At 35.0% G+C, this 22905-nt stretch overlaps 1 protein-coding gene across 1 annotated transcript in view; it reads right to left on the minus strand.

Annotated features, from left to right (window-relative positions):
* Positions 1-16610, minus strand: part of LOC129284368 (uncharacterized) — a 70379-nt gene extending 53769 nt beyond the window's left edge. The window contains 15 exon segments of the mRNA XM_054919827.1: positions 1399-1466; positions 4047-4142; positions 4241-4345; positions 4459-4780; positions 4885-4977; positions 6535-6705; positions 6818-6978; positions 7074-7262; positions 9080-9181; positions 9820-9937; positions 10076-10170; positions 10495-10545; positions 10636-10770; positions 14702-14805; positions 16325-16610. Of these exon segments, the coding sequence (XP_054775802.1) occupies positions 1399-1466; positions 4047-4142; positions 4241-4345; positions 4459-4780; positions 4885-4977; positions 6535-6705; positions 6818-6978; positions 7074-7262; positions 9080-9181; positions 9820-9937; positions 10076-10170; positions 10495-10545; positions 10636-10770; positions 14702-14805; positions 16325-16421 (1907 nt within the window). The 5' untranslated portion in view covers positions 16422-16610.
* Between the last annotated feature and the right edge of the window lie 6295 nt (positions 16611-22905).

A 22905-nucleotide genomic window follows, 5' to 3' on the forward strand; every position in this document is an offset into this window, starting at 1 on the left:
TGTGTTAATCAGTCCCGCATATCAAAGACTTCATCACAAATATGGCTAATGATTCCATATATGTCAACCAATAGTCACAATGAGGAGCTGGGAGCTACATCAAGCATGAACAAAATGAAGATGGCTAATTGTGCTCAATTCTAGCAAACAGCTACCAAATTGACTTCCCAATTTCAATGATGCACAAACTTAAGTTAACCATATGTGCTTAGAGATACTGGATTTTTCCAGAGAGCAGGCTAAGATGGTGTCATTGGTTGAATTTTGGTACAACACTGCCTATCACCCATCTATTGATACATCTCCTAATCAAGTAAGCATATAGAGTACCACCACCAGTCCATTCACCCTATTTGCTGGAGATTCTTCAAATGTTATGGTATATAATCTGTACAGAGAAGGAAACCACAATTTAAGGGTTGAAGCAACATCTTTAAAAAGCCCACCACAGAACCGTACAGAAAGCTAATTCAATTTAAATGGTTTAGATTTCCCCTAAATTCTCCTATTCCTACCCACTCATCTAGCCACGGGACAAAAGCTCCTTAATTCTTCACTAACCTAGCCACCATCCTCTCCTTTTCTTTTCTTCCTTTTTGTTTTAGAGGTGGCAGCGTCCTCACCTCACCATCATCTACCTCACACACTCCTTCCACCAACATCCATCGTCATCTCCCACTGCCTCTTACTCACACCACCATAACAATGTCCATCACCAACTCACTTCTCTTATCTTCAATTATTTCCCGTGGTAACGCGTGGCCTGAATCTTGGAGGAAGGACGAAATTCATGCAAGCTTAAGCAAGAAGGGAAGTGATTAAAGAGAAGCCAGGAGATGAAGCTAGGACTCAAGCAGTGAAAATTGAAGGCTAGGGGAGTGTTTTTCCATTTTCCGATTTCAATTCAAGAGACCTAGGCCCCATTTGGTTCACATGAATTTGAGATAGAAAAGGAGTGAGTGTGAAAAAGGCCAAACTTGTTGGTTTTGTTCATATGATTTTGGCTTCTCAGGCTGGAAAATTATTCCTGGCCTGAACCTATGGGGGAGGGGGGGAATTTCTTGGAAAATAATTCCCATCCCCATTCTGTCCCCACTCCCTGTAGCGAGGAACCCACCACCATCTTCATCAACAGTGAAGAACCCAGATGCAACCTTCTCCAACCTTCGATAACTTTTGCCTTCCATCCAAGCTGACCTTCAACCTCCATCTTACTTTTAGGATTTTGGCATCAATAATTGATTACCAAGAACTACCTAAGATAACTCCTAAATTACTCCTTGAAAATAACGACCAAGGGTTTAGCTGTGCTATATTAAGTCAATCTTAATTTAATTAAGTATTGAAGTGACTAAGGAACCAGACACATAATCACAAATATTTCATAGGCGTACTAACCTAGCATGGTCCTTCAACGCTCTGTTCATTTGCTGCTGAGCAGTGCGCTTTACTTCATCAATCGTCATCTACAAACAGTGAAAGAAGCCATGAGAACACGTTGGTTATAGCAGTTCATATATCAAGAAGAAAATATCTTCTTTTAACAATTAGCACTGTGCTTCAAAAAAAATATTCTTTTATCAGGGTGAAAAAATTGGAAAGAAAAACAGCCATTCAACAATTAAACAATAGAAAATCTATTTTTACCATCAAAGCATGGCAAAACAAGTGGCATATGAAATTAAAAAAAAATTGATATAGCTGACCTTGGCAAAATATACAACAATTTTTTATGCAGGCTCTCTTACACATATCATCCTCTATCTCTTTTTATCATGCACATCAGCTCAGGCAAAATTTACCTTGAAGAGCGCCTGCCTTAGTTTTATTTTTATTTTTAACTTTTCACCCAAATAACTTCCTTCTTTTATATTAAGGCTATGTTTTAAGGAGGAAAATAGAAGCAAGGAAAGGGAATGGGAGAGAGAAAAAGATTTTCTTATGTGTGGTGCGAATCAACAAGTTTTGTTGGGAAACTTACATTCCTCCCAAAAAAGTTGAGAGAAAGCCTATTCCCTACTTATCAAAATTTTAGTAACTATGATCATGTAAAGTTAGAGACTTACATATGGTTTTCATTGATTTGGAAAAGACTTATGATCATGTGCCAAAAAAAAATATTTTAAAAAGCCTTGAAAAAGAATGGAGCTTGAGTTACTAATACCAAAGCTATGCAAGATATGTATGAAAGAGCAACAACTAGTAGAAGAACATCTAGCAGTGAGACAAAGAACTTTTCTATAAAGATTGGTCTACATCAGGGATTATATTTAAGCCCTTACTTGTTTGACCTGATTTCAATGTTCTAATTGAGCGCATCCAAAAAGAAATTCCCAATTACATATTTTTTTACAAATGATATAGTGATATATAAAATAATAAAAACCATGTGTAATCCAGGTAGTGGTGGTTATTAAAGGGCAGTTAGATCATTTGCTGTTTTGTTTGACTATTCTACACCTAAAGCCTATAAATACTTGGTTTCTCTTAATTGTAATTAGGCTGATATCATAATAAAAGTGCATCATTCAGAAACCTCCTGATTCTCTCTCAATTTCTCTCTGTTCCTTCCTTCTTTTTTAAATTCTCTTCCTCTTCTTCTCAAATTCTATCTTATCTCTCTCTTCTATTCTACTTCTATTTCTTCTATCTTCTTCATATCATATAGTTCTTATTGCAAAGTCAAGAGAAGAGATTAACTCCAAACTTCGAGTTATGGAGAAGGACTTTGGAATCAAAGAGTTTCCGCTTGAGTAGGAGTAAGATGGAACATATGCATTATAATTTTAATAAAAAGTCAGTAAGTAGTAATTTAAAAATGAGATTGAGAGATCAGACCATACCACAAGTAAAAAATTTTAAATATTCAAGAGCAATTATTCAATATGATGATGAAATTAATGGCGATGTTGTACATAAGATGCAAGCTATGCGGGTCAAATGGAGAAAGGCTACAAGAGTTATTTGTGATCAAAAAGTAGAATTATTTGTGATCAAAAAGTAATTAATGAGCTTAAAGGGAAGTTTTACTAAACTACTATAAGACCAACCATGTTATATGATAGTAAATGTTGGGCTTTAAAGAGACAACAAGAGCATAAGTTGAAGCAACAAAGATGGGAATGTTAAAATAGATGTATGGGCATACATGGAAAGATCAAATCCGCAATGAGCATGCAAGAAAAAGTAGGTATGGCACCTATTATGGAGAAGATGTTAGAAATCACTTGAGATGGTTTGAATATATGTAGAAAAGGTTGTGAGAAGCGCCAATGAGAAGAGTGGAATAGATAGTCTTAAACCTTGTAAAGAGATGCGGAGGAAGACCAAAGAAAAAGATCTCCTGAGTAACGATATACCCAAGGCATGGTTGTTGATAAAGCACAACAGTGTCAAGCAATCTATGTAGCCAACCCTATCTAGTAAGATAAGCTTGTTGTTATATTTATCCTTATAGTTTATATTATATAATTATGGCATTTATCTTGTCTTTAGACTTTTTACTACCCGTTACCTTTTATTTTTAGTTTCTTCTATTTCTAATGCCGCAAACAAAATTATTATTAAAATTTAAACAATATTTTTAAATATTTATAATATTTTATTATAATCTAATAGTCGTGCTTTTAAAATCTTATAATACATCCACAATAGTTTATAGTAACTTTCAATTTTAATGCTTTGTTCCCAAAAAAAGAGAATCAATTTTAATTCTTAAAAATAACAATGAGTTTAAAAGATTGATATCTTTGATGTAGTTTTTCTTCTCCGACCAAATACATACATACATATATATATATATATAATGTTCATTTACACGAATGATTCTTTTACACTTCAAACTTTCAACCAATATAGTTTAACAAACCAAACCACGATAAACAAAGAGGCATTAATCCCTTCTTTTCCATCTTTATACCAAACATTTGTACCCCACTAAGTAAAGCCCTCCCCTTTTCTTGTCCCCCTCCCACTCCATTTCCTTGTCCCTTAGAAAAGATTCCTTTCACCAAACATGACTTAAATAGCAGAAGGATAAGTAATACCTGCACAGCAGCTGCAGTTTCCCGTGCTATGGTCTGACTTACTGCACTACTACTTTCAAAGAAATTTAGAATTTGATCAACGCTTTCCTTCAAATACTGTCCAGAGAGAGCATACAAGTGGAAAAATAAATAAAACTCCAAACTAGAAGGAAGAATGAAGAAAAGAAAAACTTAGTGACAGCAATGCAGCATACAGTCATGTAACATGGAGAAGCTTTGGCAACCATGCTCCAATCCACTTTCTTATCAAAAGGTTTATAACAGAAAACACCAACTAACGAGTCATACGAAGCTGCACTCTGCAAAGGCAGGGAACAAGAGTCAACAAACCAGTTAACACAAGCCTAGCTCAACAAGCCAAAAACCAAAACACATAAAATTATACACTCAACTCCATGGGGGAAAGTCAAACCTCTGCAAGGGGACCCTTTGGCGATGATAATTTGTATGAGCCCAACTTCATATCAAATACCTTCGTTTCTGGATAGAGCTTTATAGAGCACCTGAGATCTTCACTTGATAATTCAGCGACAAGCTCTTTGGCTTCCCCTATAAGCTTTGAAGCATTATGTTTCATGTGAATTATTAAGAAAGTATGAAGAGCATCCACCTTGCTACTTGTAACTGATAGCCCATCATCACCTTCCTTATGCCCAATTATTTTATTTAACCGGTTCCAGTCTTCTTCGCTGAAATGAAATGCCTCATTTTGCTCTCTAGGAGATTGACTGGTCCTGGTTTGCATAATAATAAGAGAGTAGCACCATCAAATTTAAAATTAAATCCATTCTAATTATTAACAATGGGACATGAAATTTTTTTACTAAAAAAGTTTTACCATCCAAATGACCACCAAGATTTCCCCGCCTTCTGTTTCCTTGCATTAAGACCTGATTCCGCTGATTGCTCCACAAACTTATGAGCCAACATTCTGCAATACCATGAAATTGAAAAATAATTTAAGGACGGAAATTGAGCCAGATAATTCTAAATTCAAACAGCTATCTTACATGTTGGTGAATAGATATTAGCTAGACCCAAATATGTGAGTAGCTTGGGTTTATAGGTGCACGTAAAGGAAGAAACATCAAGTTCTCATGCAAAGAATGGAGGAAGAAGAAATGTTTACAGATATTTTATACATAGTGTTAAACCTCTACGTACTTCCTATGCCTGGTATATGTGATCAGCCGCTGGGAATGGGCCTTGCTAGTCCCTTTCAGGGGTGGACCCACTTGAAGCACTGAGAGGGCTTAATACTAAGATACACTATTCATAATGCTTATTAAATGCCCCCAAATTTTGATTATAGTACACTAGTGCCATTGAACGTTTTCTCCTTTCCTCCTCATGTGAGACGCTACTTCAATCCTTAAGTTAACATTGAACCAATTATCAAATCTCATTTTGGAATATGGAGACTATTTTTTATGCATATATTTTAGTTTGACTTGTTTTTTTCCCTTAAAAATTCATCGTATATAATGATATATTGGGATTTTTTAATGATATTTTTGTCCCTTCGTCATAAAATTCATTGTGATTATATTCATTTCATATTAGTTCTAACAATGAAAAGTTCCTTAAAAAAATCTACATCAAAATAACCAAATGATAGAAACATACCCAAACTGTTTAAAAAAGAAAGAAAAAGACATTTGAAATTTTATTGTAAAAAGGTCTTGATGATAGGCAAAAAATTTGGAATGATAGAGATGGCAATTAGAAGATATCATTTATGAAAGAGTTCTTGCCAATCAAAAGATATTAATTTTTCGGAGACAATTTGAGAATACCCCTGCTAGATTCAATCTATATTGATATTTAAAATATGAAATTGGTTAGAATATAGTTAGAAGAAAGATGTCGCATTAATTTACAAATTGTTTTACATAAAAGGTTTAAAATGTTTTACAAATTGGAGAAGATGTCACAGGTTTGAAATTGAATGTTATATCCAAAGATTTGGTTGTTGAGAACACAATGGCAATGTACAATCCACATAACCAATCCCACCTATTAGGATAAGACTTGTTATTGTATATGTTGCCCTACAACAACAAAATTATGGATCTACCACCGGTCCAATCATGCTGCTTTATTATTACAGATAATTTTCAGGACGCAAGACTAGGACTTTGTCTAAAATTTTTATACAGCATGCTACATGAAAGAAATAGAGCAGCATGTAAGAACATTTCTCTTTCCAAATAGCAACATGTACAAGTTATTACAATATCCTACAATGGATTGGTTACAACTTCAAAGCAAAAAAAAAATAAAAATGTTCCAGCCACATACAAGCAATACCACAATGGATACGCACCATTCAAATCCAGTCTGAAAACAAGAACTCAATCAATAATGCTATAATTGAATTGACTAAAATAATTACTGACTCGTGTAGTTGAGATTTTTGTTGCAAAAAAAAAATTCATGATTATCAAATATCAACAAAACATGCCAAATCTTAAAAAAAAAAAAATACCTCCATTGCAATATAAGTTCAATATCGAGTTCACGATCCAATTCCTCAATTTCTTTGTTGTTACTAATTGTCACCTGAGTGGGGTCAGATTTTAGCAGTGAAGCATATAGAGATAGATATCTCTTCCTTAGGCTTGCATGTCTCAGAACCTGCTCCCATGACATCTTTCCACTGCCAAATAAAAAGCAAATACTTGTGAAAACTGAAAAAAAAAATTATGGTCTTTTAAAAATAAAAGGCCGTGATAATCCCAAACCAGGGTTAACTGAACCAGTATAAATACCTTGCTTTCTTCATCTGGTCAGAGACAGCTTTATAAGCATAAATCCACCAAGATCTTGGATCAGCTTTAACCATGACTAGTGGACGATAATGAGCATATTTCAGGCGTTGGTTGAACGCAGCCAAGTTGTCTGCTAACTTCAGTATATCCCTGTATCCATCCTGCCAAGATAAAAATGATAAGATTGTTCATTTTTTTTTTTTTGGGGGGGGGGGAGGCATATCACAACAGCAAAAAAATTATTCATTGAATGAACCTTAGATAAGCAGATTGTAACATCATCCAAATTCACCACAGCTTTATGTAAAGGTTCATTGCTTTGAGCAACTTCCCTTGGTCGCAATTTGGAGTATTTTGCTTGGCCGGTCACTGGCTGCAGAATGTATGAGTGCTCCCTCAATGCATAATCAGCTGGCTTCCCTTCTTTGGTGCCAAATTTAAATACCTGAAGTTTTTTAATAAATTTGCAAGAATAAATTCGTTAAGAAGGTGAGAGGCAGATAAAACAAAATGAACATGAAAATAGAAGCAACATGTGCCATTCCAAAGGCAAGCAAAGTGAGCAGTTCTGCCCATTTCAACCACCCTTCTTTCTTTCTCTAACCTACATTGTGTCACAGCATCTGAACTAGAAATGGTAGCCTCAAAAAATAAAACTATTTTGAGTTCTCGAGCTAAAGCTCCTACGGCTTGTGCCATCCTCTGTCCTCCTTAGTTGAATTCACGCCATACATGATTTGATTATAATAGATGAAAGGGGAAGTTAGGGTCGGCCAAGAAAATAAAGAAAGGGAAGTTGGGGTGTGGCATTAGCTATTGAGCTATGGTAGTCCATACAAGGGAAGGGGCAGCTGATTGTACAGCTAGGCTTGACCATTATGAATGGATTCCAAATTCTCACCCAAATTCTCCTGCCTCTCTCTCTCTCTAATCTCTCCTCTCTTCTTTACTGTTTTCTCTTCTCCTCTAACTTACCTCCCTACTCTCCCTTCCTCCTCTTATTAAAAAAAAAAAATTTATTCTCCTTCTACCTATCCTCAAATCTTTATCATAATAGCAATAGACACTTTTCTCAAACTGTGGGGGAATGGCCAACAGTACAAGAACTCAAGCAGGGCCACAAGAATTGGATGGAAGGCTTCATTCAGTGGAACAGAGCCTGTTGCAGAGGGCGGACAGTCAAATATCTACCCTAAAGCAACATGTTCAAGACTCCACAGGGTGATTGAAGAATTTTCATCACAATTAATAGACAAAGGTTAAAGGTCACTTTTACCCCTCAACTTTACCCAAAAGATCACTGGGGAGTGGAGACTCCAAATTCAACTATAGGTCAATTCTATCTTTCAACTTTAAAAATTTCCTCCCTTATCATCATATCATTTTCTCACTATTAGTGGGCCCCACATTACATTTTCTAATATTTTTTATTATAAAATATTTGAGTTGAGAGTGCCTACTAACCCTTCAAATAAAAGTTGAGGTGCAAAATTAACCTTTAGCCCAATAAAAAGTATTTAAAAAATTGTGGGACCCACTAATAACTAACGGATTTTAAGTGCTTTTAACGTCAGGGTGATGAAAGAAGGAATCTTTAACGTTGTAGGATAAAATTGACTCATAATTGAGTTTAGGGTCCCTAATGACCCTTCAGGTAAAGTTGAGGGGCAAAACCCAATGGAAAATACAAGCAATGGCCTGTCAACATATATGAACAAGGAGTATCAGCTGCCAATTCATTTAACCAAAGAGGAATTTACAAGATTCCATCAAGAAGACGTTCTTGGATGGACAAATGTTCTAAGAAAACAATCTGGGGTTGTTTATGAATACCCAACAGCTACTGCCACAGCCCCTAACTATCCCCTTTCATCTTTTAATATCGTATGATAACCACATGGTTAAGGTCTTCATACAAGTCGCACCTCAATCAATCCTTCTAGTGTTTATCTAAGTTAGGTGGTCCCAGCCACTGTAATGTCTTATTTTCAGCACATGGTGCTCACCCACCATTACTCGATCACTATCTTTTGTGGATTTGTAGATCTTCAGCTGAGTGTAGGCGAAACAAAGAGGTAGTATGAGATTTTATTTAGGTTTGACGCCTTCATAAGTGATTCTCAAGCCGTTTGAAAGATATACAGGAGGAACTATATGACATAAATTCAGATGACAAAGGGCATAAAAGAAGTGGATATAATCCCCCCCCCCAAAAAAACACACGCAAAGAAAGCCATAGCAATAAATATCTAACGGATATACCTGAAACCACTCTGAAGGAAGCAAATCCTCCCATGGCTTGCTGACATGCCATGGAAAAATATCTGAATCCAAATAAACTGCAAGCCGATCAAGTTCAACAGACTGCAAACCAATAAGCAGAAAAGACGTCAGCCCCTAAAGAAAAAAGATTAACAGAGACCCAAAAAAAAAAAGGAGTAAATCATCGTTATGGAATTATTATTGTATGATGAAACTCATGTATCATTATAAGGTCTGGTACAACAACAATAATAAAGACTTCTCCAGTCTCCACAATGGACTAGATTCTTCCTCCCTTCCTCTCTACTCCTTCCAGCTTAATGTTCTCTCCCCTTAACAAATGTCCAGGTAGCCAAAGAAATCGGACTTATGCCCACTTTGCTAGCATTCTTTCTCCCTCAATTTACAAATTTTTCATGGTTCCTGTCCCAAAAAGACCCGGCCCTATTTCCCCAAGCCCAAAAAATCTCATAATGCAAAATCGCAAATGGTGAAGTAATTAATGTAGTACGAATTCTGCTTCTTAGACAAGAGAATTTCAGTAAATAAGCAAAGCAAATGAGTGGATCATACTAAAGAACAATATTAACAAATTACACTTCTTCTCAAGCTAAGAGAACGTGAAAATAAAAAGATCTTTCCTCATTAACAGATATTAGAACTTCAACAAATAAAGCTGGCATCTAAATCACTGCAAAATGATTTCATCAGTTACAGCACTTATCAGTTCACAACAGAACCTTTTGAATGCAATCAAGTGCATCATCAGTAATAAAAGTCTCTTTCCCAGTGTCATCAACTGTCACAGCTGAGAGCTTCTCCAACCTAACACCCGCTGCAAATGGATGCCCGGGATTGCTACAAAATGAAATTAACCAGGCTACATTAGAAGTTAAAAAGCGTGCTACATCAGCAACTTGAGAGTGAAGAATTTTCAAATAACAGAAGAAATGAGACTCAAAAGAAATTTAAAAAAAAAAAAAAAACATTGGTTACCTCTCAAAATCCTCATATCTGATGTGAATATTGGAAATTGAAAGCTTTAAGTTTCCAATTATGGTGCTGATGAGGGAACCCAGCCAAGATTTATTCTTAAAATGAAACAGCAAGAACAAGTTAAAATAAATAAATGTCCAAACACAGCTACACACATACGCAGATTTGCCTAGGGCTACATTTGATACCGCAATCCCCATACTGGTGGCCAAGGTGTAATTGTTATTAGTTGTAGAAATCCATTTATAAAATGTCTAAAATTATAATTAACATGGATGCAGAACATTCTTAAAAAACAGAAATAAATACATATGAATCCATCTCCCTGTGCATACGCATGATATTCATACATACAATGATACACCACCTGAAGTGCATTATTCCTACTCATTTGAAAATATATAAATCAAAGCTCATACCATCTCTGATTTTAACTGCTGTGACTTCTCCCAAAGTTTCATTTCCATCTCCTGTTGCCAAAGATAAGGGGAAGAGATTTCCAATCAAAATCCTTGTCTTTGGGTTAAAATAACTAAAAAAAATATACTAGTTATCTTTACCTGTATTCGGCTCTTCTTGGCTTCCTGGACAGCGTCCTCACTACATCCCTCAACTTGAGTTGCAGGTTCAGCCAATAAGAAAATGCGATCCAAATACACTAAAACTGGATCTTGACCAAGCCTACTCCATGGAACCTTAAGTGGACATACACAAGCACTCATAACTATAGATTCAAAAAACACTTGTAGCAATTATAACTCTCAGGCTTTTGCCGAAAAGCCTAAAGTTGCTTATGCAAAAAAGAGGATGCTTGGTTAAATAGTCTGCTCAAAGCATACTTAAGTAAAAACAGAAAAATCTCTAGACTTCATCCCAAAAGCTCTGTAGACATCATCACAATTAAAATTCAAGAGCCATCACCTTAACAATGAACTGCCACCTCAGCCCATAAAACAACCAAGCAGACTAGAATTTCTAACTTCTACTAAGGCCTGCTTGGTATGCTGGAATTGACATCAAGGAAGGGGAAGTGGACTCAAAATTGAAAAAATAGTGTCTAGTACATTGGAACTCAGGCCTCATTTGGTACAATGAAATGATTTTTGATGGAATGGGAATGGGAATGGGAATGGGAATGATTTTAAAATGTATGTTCGGTGTGTAAGTGGAACGATGACATAATTTTTATTTTATATCTGTAATTATATTATTAAAATACTAAAATGTCCTTGTCAAGACCCTACTGCCCTCTTCTTCCTCCTCCTATGCTTCTTCCTCATAAATGAAATTTTCCAGATTCCAGAAACTAAAGGCAATTTTTTTTTTTAAGCAAATTACAGCATAACCAATCAAATACAACATATCCAAAGATTTCAAAACAAAAAAAAAAAATCCCCCTCCAACACCATCTTATCACAATCTTAATGAACCCAAAAACTCAATGACGGTGAGGGAGATTCATAGAGATCAATGAAGGAGATGAGCAATGGAGGGCATGGGAGATGAGTGCAAAGTGCAGACAACGCCGGTGAGAAAATGGTGATAAAAAGACAAAGGGCGAATGGTGGAGGGTGAGAGAGATGGATTATGGATTTGGGCAAAATTGAAATTTGAAAAAATCACAGGGAGAATTTGGTCACCCAAAAACTCATTCCCATGGAATGCACCCATTCCCCTGGTCTAGTGATGAAATAGGGATTATCTCAAATGAGGTAACGAGTCATTCCATTAGAATGATCATTGCAATGTACCAAATAAGGTAATAAGCCTATTCTACTCTTATTCTCAATCCATTACCTCTTATTCTACCGTACCAAACATGACCTCAGTTCCATGAGGAACTCACTTCCATCAAAATTGACAAAATTGACTTCCATGCTATACCGGATGGAACTAGTTTGAGTTCCCTAGAAGTGAGATTTTCTAATTGTTACACCCCTAGCTATTTTTTCAAATGACAAATTTTACACCTCTAAATCTCTCTTCTCTCAAAGGCCTCCCTTGCCATCATGACCTATGTCTCTCCCTCCTACGCATCCACCTCCAATGTTCACTAGCAACTTATACTCCTCCTCTTCTCATTTTCATTGTTGCTCAATACGACTTTGTTTGTGCAATTGACTGGAAGCTCCTTAGTCTCAAGAAAGAAAATCTCCATCAATAGTCGCAATCCCACCTCCATCCCCTTAGTTCCTCTGCCAATAAACTCCACCACCACCTTCATATTGCTAAACACAATCGATAATCCCCTGAAAAAGGGTCCAGATTTGAGCTCTAAAGTGATAGGAAGAGATTAAGGGTTTTATTCGCCGGGGTCGAAATGAGATATAGCTTTTGATTGCCATGAACTTCGCGTTCGTGGAAGGGACTTGAAGTAAGATGGAAGCACCATCACAGTGCTGTGGAGGAAGCCAGTGTTCAAAAAGGCAAGGGAGATGCCAATAATCAAAGGAAGTGGGCTTTTCAGATTTTCCAAAGGATACATCAAGGCTCAAACCCACTGGTTCCTTCCCAATTCAGGGGATGCCATTGTTAAGTACAATGTTTATGTTATGCATCATTGATGTTTCTAATTCTACTTCAATTTTAAACTGTTCTTCTTGTGGTGTTGATCTTCTTCTTGTAGACTAACTTTTGTGTTTTAGATTCATTTTGGTGTGTGTAGCTAGGGAGATTTCAAAAGACGTGTAGATTTTTGCATCCAATGATATTGGATGCTTTGTTGATTGGTCTTTGTCCTACTTTCAATTTTTGGCTTTGACAGCAGTTCTTTTTGTCCTTCGACAGTGATTCAGGGTGGTTGTGAAAGCTTCTGATGGCAAAAGAGTTTTTTTTTTTTTTTAGAGGACATTTTGGTATTTTCATACTATAAATACATATTTCAATTAAAAATTATACCCCCTTCCATGTGCATACCAAACATGTTTTAAAATTCCATTTCTACCTCACTTCTACTTCCATCAAAAACGCTTCCATGCTACCAAACAAGACGTAATGGATATTGACCAACTGCAAATGAGGAAACCTAATTTTGACAAAAAGAGAAATCAAGATCCTACAATACTGCCAAAAAATACAGTATTAGCAGCAGAAAAAGGCTCTCTAATTTTCCTACACATGTCCTTAAAGATTACAAGGAAGCCAAAATATAGTAATACAAAATGTGATAGTACATAAAAGTAATGCTTAAATACTCTATCACTGTATCCAACCAAAAGGACCACAGCCTCAACTTTCTTTATTGTCCACCTGAAACTAAAAGCCTGGAAATCCAAAACTTCTCTTGGACCGAAGTGTTGCTGCAAATTATAAGTGCAGGATATGGCAAACTTTTCTTTTAGGGGAAAGGTATTAGTACAACAAATATATTTATAGGTAATAAAAATATACTTATATATGTAACCATCTAGTTAATGAAAGGTTAACAAAGAGTCTTACCTTGCGGTTTGGTTAGCTTGTACTCTAGCAGCCTATTGTCCAAAAGTTGGCATTAGACTAGGATAAGGTTGAGGAAGTCGACATATATGCACCCCATAGTATAATTTCCTTAAGGTTTTTTAATGAAAAATATCACTTACCCCCCAAATAATGACAATAAGAAAAATGGCAAAGGGCGACGTGATCACTGTCAAATCTGAGGTCTGCAAGAAAATTGTTGAAAGTTACTTGAGAAGCCTCCCAACATAAATGAGAACAAAGGCTTTGTTGCAAAAGGAGAAGAGCGATTTGAACCAGAACCAAATCGGAATCCACTCTCAAAGGATCAACATGACTTGTTGCATAAGTTGTTCGGATCTCAAAACGCTAATGAGAAAAAAAAAATGTAGGGGCTAATAACAACATGCCCCAATCAGGTAAGATTTCAACCGCATTGAACACTTGAGAAAATAAAAATCAGTGAATTCTTGACTCTGGAGCTTCTAATAGCATCACATATGATGAATAGCTATTTAATATTAACCCCCACACCTCATTGTTCATAGCGAAAAATTGTTGATGATACCCTAACAAATATTAATAGCACACAGAAAAGCACCATATCCATTATTATTCTGTTTATAGAATGTATTATTTGTTCCTAAATTAACCTTCAAGCCTTTGTTTACTAGTAAAGCTTATCAAAGATAAAACTGTAAGATTCACTTCTTTGACGGGGATTGTGAATTTTAGGACATGGAATCCAAGATGATTGGCAGTGCTAAGGAGTGGATGGACAATATCTCATAAGCGCAAAAAGATCACACTAAATCTGAGTCTAATTTATGCTTTGGCACATTGAACTAGGTCACCATAATTTTCACTTCATGGAAAAGACATAACCAAGTCTATTTAATAATAACATCAGTGAAATAAAGTGTGAAACATTTGAACTTGCAAAGAAAATCAAATCACATTATCCTACATACACTTATACACCACCATAGCCCTTCCATCTTATTCGTTGTGACACATGAGGGTTTTCAAAAACCAGAGACATAACTAGGCGCCGATGGTTTTTAATCTTTGTTGATGATCACTTTAGCGTCACTTGGATTTTTGTTCTTGAGAACTCTCAAGTGTGAGAAAATTTTATACATTTAAATGGGTATAATTTTGGAATCATAATTGATAAATTCAACAACCAACCTTAAGTTTGACTGAACCAAGAAACCCTGCCTTAACCTTTACTGGCAATTTTAAAGCATTTAGAGCCTCAGGCTTGAGCTGCATATTCTTAAGCTCCACATCACCTGTTTTACATTTTAGTTAAAAAGAAAAGAAAGAGATTAGAAATGACATAGAAAATGTAGCCTGAAACAAGAGCATGTAAAACAGAAATATTGTTCCTCAATTCAGGGGTTGTTGGAAAAATGCAAAGTCTGCATTCTTAGCTCCAATAAAATGAAAAGGGGAAGACAAAATTGCAGGCGTACACCTACAAGCTTGCTTTAGTTCTTTCAAACTAATAAATATCTTAACACAAATTTCGTATGAAAACATAATCTAGAGTAACCAAGCACAGTGGCTTCGTCCTTCATGAAACAAACAGATGGGGGTAGAAAAGTAGGGAAAAAGAACAAGATCCAAATCACCCAGTCCTGGACTATATTAAACCACACTAAACCAGAAGCAGGCTAACCAATGACCAAAAGTGAATGCCTCAATCAAGCCTCCACAAAACTCCAAATAGGATTTTCAAAATGCTCTCAAGATCCTTGTCATTATATTCCAGGCCCCCGCAACGAACTCCAGAATTGAATATGATTAGAATCTTGGCCCACTTAAAAATGGATAAATCTATGAACATTTTGAATGCTTAATGATATTGACCAAGCCGGCAAGAAATTTTAGCAATTTACCAATTAGCAGGGCTATAATTTTAATATCACCCATTATTGGCACAATGATACTAAAAAGTAGCCGGGGGGGGGGGAATCCTGGCTTTTAAGAAATATACAGAAGAAGCCCTCTAATACTGGAGACTATATACATGTATTGCATATAGAAGAAACTAGTATGGCAAAAAGAGCCAAGTCAACACGTTAGAGAGATTAGAAGTGAATAACAAGAATTCCGACTGTTCAGCTGAACGTAAAATTGGATTGACATGTCTCACAACTCAGACTGAAATGCATCAGCTCTACAGTGTCACTAAAAAAATACAACAACAACAACCACGAGCTTTATACAACGGATTGATGCACCCTTCCTGTCCAGCTGTCAGTAACAAGATATAACTTCGACTGCATCACATAATAACATAAGAGGCAGGAAGAAGTTTCTAAAGATTCACGAGAGCAAGAAAACTCCTTTTATAAGTATCTCCTTTTTAGTTTTTCCGTCTATCAACAAACACCATGCTCTCTATTCACTCATAGACCAAGTTCACTAACTTGAAGAGATGGGCTGCTGCCTATCATTTATACATTTCCTCGTCTCTTTAGCATCTTTTATCACTTCTTTTTGAAGTTGTACGTTCAACTGGCTATAAGCACAAAACTCAAACCCACCAAAAACTACAGTGTTCAAGGCTTCTAGCCTTCTAACGCAGCAACAAATTCGCGCATATTTCCCTCGCTTACTATCCTATATGCAAGTCAGAGTTCGCGGTCTCGACGTCAGCAGGTTGAGAATTTGAAGACAGCAATTACAAACTATTCGTGATTATATGTAATCACTCCATGGAGGTCACAAACTAACAGTCACACTCTGATTTCAACACAGCAGTATAGTAAAGAACTATGAAAATGCAATGAAGGACTTACGGACCTTGCCAGACACTGATTTTGAGGGCTTCTTTGTTGAGGCCCCTCACATAATTGCCAAGGTACCTCTGCAAGAGGTATGCCACCTGATCCTCTAACATCTCGACGTTTTATCGTATAAACATTTCAAGGATGATCTTGACAATCACAAAGAAAGCAAAATGGACGAAAACACGATCGGCGTGTGAAGACGAAAAGGAAGAAACGAATAATGAAGGGAAGACGCATGTGGCAGACGATTCGGAACTTGAAGGCCACGTCACTTGGCCTAAGAACCCGCGAGCATAGGTGGGTGTTGGTCTGGAAGATACCGTTGTTTGGATCAGAGAGAACGTGGTACGAAGACGTACATGTTACGCAACCAACATTAGTTGACCACGTAGGATTTGATGAAATGTGACAGGCACGTGGCTGATTGCCAGAAAATGTGATGTGGAACCGCCCGCACCAGAATATGTTATTTTTCGTATTTACAAAACTGCTTTTTTTATCAAGGCGGCGGCTTCATCCGCATGGGAGGCAGACACGCTCTCACCCCCGACCCGCGGCCACCGGCGGCAGGGTCTCGAAATTGAGACATTTTTTTTTTCTGTTAAAAAAGTTGCGATTAGTCTATGCAGTACGCAGTCATGAATCAGACGCCTGAAAGAATGACTTTTTCAAAAAAAAAAAAATTAGTGAAAAAGATCAGATTGAAAGCTAAATTGTGCCTACAGATGAAAGTACATTAAAAGACCAATCTTCTTATTTCATTCAAAAAAATGATAAAGAGAATGGACAAAAATACCCTTTGTTATTGGGAGAAAATGGTCTAAGAAATTGTAGACGATTTTGGGCAACCCTACTCCTCCAAGTCATCATCTTTCTTGCTTTGCCCTTTCACTTCCATTCCTATTGATCACTCTCAAAGTCACCTTCACCTGAATTAATTTTGTCTAATAATTGCTCTCATGTTTATATACATTTAATTTTACAACTTTTGCAAATGTGTTACAACTACTTTTAAGGCTCCTCTTTTGACAAGTGACTCTGCCCATCTTCACTTCTGGTTTTGGATAAAGCAGTTTTTCACCATTATCTCACTTGAAGTGTCTTCCATGATCTCCCACAATCTAGCGATCTCAATCTCTTCATTCTCCTTCACTTTCTTAGCTTCCTCAAACTTTAACACAAGATATTTGTTTCATGTCAAGTCCAATTCTATTCTTGCTTTCTATACATTTCCTCAAAGAAATGAGATCCAATGCAGAAAAGCTTACATGCAAATTTTGCTTTTTATTTTTGGCTTCATTTGGATGTTGCAGGAGTCAAAATATGCCCTTGAATGTAAAAAATGTTGGCAAATGCAAATGCGTGATGGCACCTGAAGAAGTGCTTACTAGTATCGTTAAATTTTCATATCCATAGCTTCTTTTCCTTCCATGTAGTAAAAGTTGTGATTTTTTGTTGCTAGGCAGTATTAGGGTGGAGGTCATTGGTGAGAAGTTTTTTTTTTTTAATTCTCATTGACCTGATAGCTTACTCATTAACTTTGAAAGCGGACTGAATCATGTTGTGTTCTTTTCTTTTTCTCTATGGCAAAACAAAGATAGTTTGTCAAGTTTATTAAGCAAAGTTTTCTCTATTACCAAGCAATCATTTCTAAATTATTCTATGTACTAATAATTGTGAGCCCCTTATTAGTTGCCGATAAAAGAGAATAAGAGAAAGTTTCAAATTTCAATGATTTTTAATGATAACCTTTTTGTTCAATAATCTCTAAATTACTTTTTCCACATTGTACAAATTACAATGATAATGGCCCGAGTTATCTGGAGTTGGTTTCTGTACTCAAATAGGCTTTTGCTAACTTCTAGTAGAATATGTATTAGAAGAGTCATTACAGATTGTATAATCTTTGAAAAGTTGTTTACAAAACTAAGAAGTTCATGCAAGGTTCGCTTGTGCATTTTGGTGAACTGAAAAGAATATACTTTTGATACATTTAAATTTTGGTGTTAATGAGAAGATTTCAATATTGTTGGAAGAACACTTGAGAATAATTATCTCTACTCTGTTAAATAAACTATAGTAATGAAATTTGAAACTCATTGAATATGACTAATCAATTGATGAATTCCATCTAATGATACAATTAAATTTAAACTCAGGTTCCTAAAATTTTAAGCATGATTCTATACAGTTGTTCATTCCATAACTTATTTTTTGCATTTAAAAATTCTACACAACCTTTCAAACTAATGTCTACAATATGTGCATATTTGCTTATTTATGTTTACATGACATTGCATATGCAAAAGAATGTGCCACAATTAAAAAAGCTAAAAATTTATCTTCCTTAAAAGCTTACAAGACAAAAGTTTCCGACAATGCTAATATAGTGAAACTTCAAGCTTGTTATCTCTTTCCAAAGGTTTGTAATACCATTTGACACTTTATGCTTCTAGTCTTATTTTATTGCTCCAGCACCTTAAATTTAGTTAACTATTATCATAGTGCAACTGGTAGAGTTTTGACTATCTATAGTTTTCTTTTTGTATTCATTTCTTGATTTTATATTCTCTTTGGTAAAGGATTTCCAATATTATACACAAAGCAATATGTATGTCATAGTCTGCCTATTTCAACTTGGCAGTTCATATGTTAAAGTTAGTTAGTGGTCTAGTCCCTAGTTTTCATAAATTAAAAGAGAGAGAAAGCGTATGTAAACATTTGCATTGATTGATGTTTTTCTTTTAACATTGACTGATAATGATCAAATTTCATTTTCTTATGAAAATGAAAATAGTCATTCAAGTGATATTCAAAACAATACCTTTACTTACCTTACTCCTTACATGTTATATTTGAATGATTGTTGTAATTGATTGATGTAGGGTCAAAAATAGTGAAAATGAGATGTTTTCTTATAATATATGATTCAAAATGAAGTGTTTAAATCTAGAAATTTATGTGTCCTACAGACCTATAAAGGAGTACAACAGAGGCAATATTCAACATCTTTATCTTTTGTTTAATCTAAGTAATTAAATGATGCAATAAGGAATCTTTCTTTATTTCACTCCTCAAATGTTGAGTCTGTTTTTATTATAGTGTTTGATACTGCATTACTTTACAATATCCTTTGTGTTGACTTTCATTTTACCTTTTTATTACGGAGAGTAGATTACTAGAAGAAGGGCCACACCTTTATAGAAGTACCTTGATATAAAAGTGATAAGTTTGGGAATTGGTAATACTACTAAACGCATTCCATTTTGGATAAACATCTTATACCTAAATGTAGTATGCCATGAATGACCCACTTATGATGGCTACTAATTTTTATTTTAGGCATAATGTTTTAGACGCATTAAAGCATAAAGTTTCATATGAATATGAAAAAAATAAGTTCAAATCAAGAAGCTCTTGTAAATTTAACTTATGCATATCATAATTCAAGTGAGCTACAAAAAAATGCTAATCATGAGATTTCCCTACAAGATTGAATGAAATTGAGATTGTACTTTAAAATATACTTATGACCATCCCCTTTATTTGTTTTTTTATGTAACATAAGATATAATTTAACATGGGTATAATGTTGTCCTTAAGCCCCCGTGGTATATTTGTTGATATGAGGTGCCTTATAGTCTTTATTTATCATTTTAATTGTACTTAATAGAAAGATAAACCAAACCTAATGGAATTAATGTTCTTTCATTGAAATTATTATTGTTCGTTCGTGCTCTTCACATTCATTTGCTCTTTCAAAACAATTCAATTGTCCTCTATGTTACATTATTAAATCCGCATCTTTTATATGTGAACATGGCTTGCTATACAATGTATAATACTTAAAAAGAGATAACTTATTGTAAGTGTTCCTTTAATTTTTTTTATATAGGGTAGGATGTGGTTTAACATGGCATGATGTTTTGCTTACTTCCCATGATATATTTTTTTAATTTAGGGTATTAGAATTAGAGGGTGCAAGCATATTAGCTTATAGTGCAAGGGTTCTGATTTAGGTGCAAGGCTTTTAGCTTAAAGTGCACTTATTATGGCTTAGGTACAAGGTTTCTAGTTTAAGGTGCAAAGCTTTTGACTTAGTCATTTACATGTAATTTATAGTCATTTTCATATAATTCAAGGGTATTGATAATGATATACTCTTTATATGTTTCATTCACATGTAATATGCTAGATATTACATATAAATTATTCCTCAAGCATGCTCATAAATTTCTTCATATATTGATTTACATGTAATTCGTAGTCATTTTCATATAATTTACGGGCACTAAGGAAGGCTTGCTCTATGTGTGTTTGATTGACATGCAATTTGCTCAAAATTACATGTAAATTATTCCTTAGTCATACTCTGAGTTTCTTCATATATTAGTTTATATATAATCTATAGTTATTTTCATGTAATTTTAAGGGATTGACAAGGGATGCCCTTTGTGTGTTTGATTTACATGTAATCCACTAGAGATTACATGTAAATTTTTCCTCAGTCATACGCCTAAATTTTTCTCATATTGATTTACATATAATTCGTAGTCATTTTCATATAATTTTAGGGGATTGATAGGGTGTGTTCTTTGTGTATTCAATTTACATGTAATTAGCTAGAGATTACATATAAATTATTCCTCAAGCAGGCTCGTGAATTTTTTCCCATACTGATTTACATGTAATTAGTTGTCATTTTCATATAATTATAGAGAAATTGATAATAGATGCTCCTTATTTATTTGATTTACATGTAATCTACAAGATATTACATGTAATTTTTTAAACCATAAGCCTTTCATCCAAGCCAAAAGCCTTACACCCAAGCTAAAACCTTGCATCCTAAGCTAGAGGGCTTACACCTAAGCTAGGCCTTAAGCTAGAGGCCTTGCACCTTAAGTTAAAACCTTGCACCCTAACCCAAAAGGCTTTTACCTAAGCCAGAAGACTTGGGTGCAATTCATCTACCTTAGGGTGCAAGTCTTTTGTACAATGTGATAATAACATTGATTTACATATAAACCTAAGGCGTTTTCATGTAATTATACTCTTAGTGCAAGCTTTTGACTTTAGGTGTAAGCCTTCTAGCTTAGCGTGCAAGGGTTAAATATTGTGTGATGGTAACATTAATTTACATGTAATCTTTGGACATTTTCATGTAATTTTGGATTAGGTGTAAGGCTTCTGGCTTAAGTATAAGCCTTCTGGTTTAAGGTGCAAGGCTTCTGGCTCACGATGCAAGACTTCTAGCTTTCGGTGTAAGGAATCTAGCTTAGGGTGCAAAGGTTTTGCCTTTTGTTATACCAATGAGATTTACATGTAATCTGTGGTCATTTTCATGTAATTTTTGACAACTAACAATGGCTTCCTTTCTATATGAGGAGTTTATATGTAATTAGCTAGAGATTATATATAAATTGTTACTTAGCCATGCTCGCGATTTTTCTCCCCATATTTATTTACATGTAATCCTCAATCATTTTCATGTAATTCTTGACAACTAACAATGGTTTCCTTTCTGTAGAGATTACATGTAAATTGCTACTCAATCATGCTCGCGAATTTTCTCCTTTTATTAATTTACATGTAATCCTCAATTGTTTTCATGTATTTCTCGGTGACTGACTGGGGCTCCCTTTCTATGTGACGGCTTTACATGTAATCCACTAGAGATTTCATGTAAATTATTCTTCAGCCATGCTCGAATTTTTTCCCTTATTGATTTACATGAAATTAGTTTTATTTTTTGTGTAAATATAAGAGAACTCACAGTGAGTTCTCTCAATATATTTTATTTACGTGTAATCTACAACATATTACATGTAATTGTCGTACAGAAAAGTGACGTGAGGATTCAATAATTTTACATGAAAGACAATTAAATTTTCAATTTTACATATTACTATGAACAACTAAAATATGAAAGAAAGAATAATATTTCCATTAGTTTTAGTATGTCGTTGTGCAAAGTACAAACCAAGAAAAAGATGAGCCGCTAGTATAGCTACAAGGATTAGGATTACAATGATGTTACACTTATGTAAAAAAGAGTGGGCCATTATTTTTATGCAGTAAGCTTCTGCTATTATAAGGACCTGAAATTGATTGACAATGCACAAAAAGTAAAATACAACGTAAACTATATATGTTTAATGGAAAACACTAGGGCCAAGTTATACATTGCCATATAGAACACTAATTTTATACATTAGCCAGCATTCTCTAATTTTTGTTAATCACATCAATTAAGGTTCTTTTTGCTCTTTGTACAAATATTAAGATATTGAACGTTATCTTTCTAATTCAAATTAGACTTCTCCAATGCTATCTTTACTATAAGTTGCTTTACTTCTATGTCTTGACTGAGCATTCTTGTAATGCGTACTTGCTCTGTTGCAATCTCTAAGCTTTTTTTTAGCCTCCCATTATACTTGTACTGATCTCACCAAGATGAGTCTCCATTTTCTTGATCTCTATTTCACAAGAGGTTTGTTGGAATGTGCTCTTCAAGAGAAAGGCCATTTTAAGCAGAATTTTGTACTTCAGCTAAGGAAGATGTAGAATTCTTTATAATCAATTTGCAAAGTT

Source organism: Prosopis cineraria, unplaced genomic scaffold (genome assembly GCF_029017545.1).
Source record: "Prosopis cineraria cultivar Desert tree isolate PC_DT_omini unplaced genomic scaffold, ASM2901754v1 PC10, whole genome shotgun sequence".
Lineage (NCBI taxonomy): Eukaryota > Viridiplantae > Streptophyta > Magnoliopsida > Fabales > Fabaceae > Prosopis > Prosopis cineraria.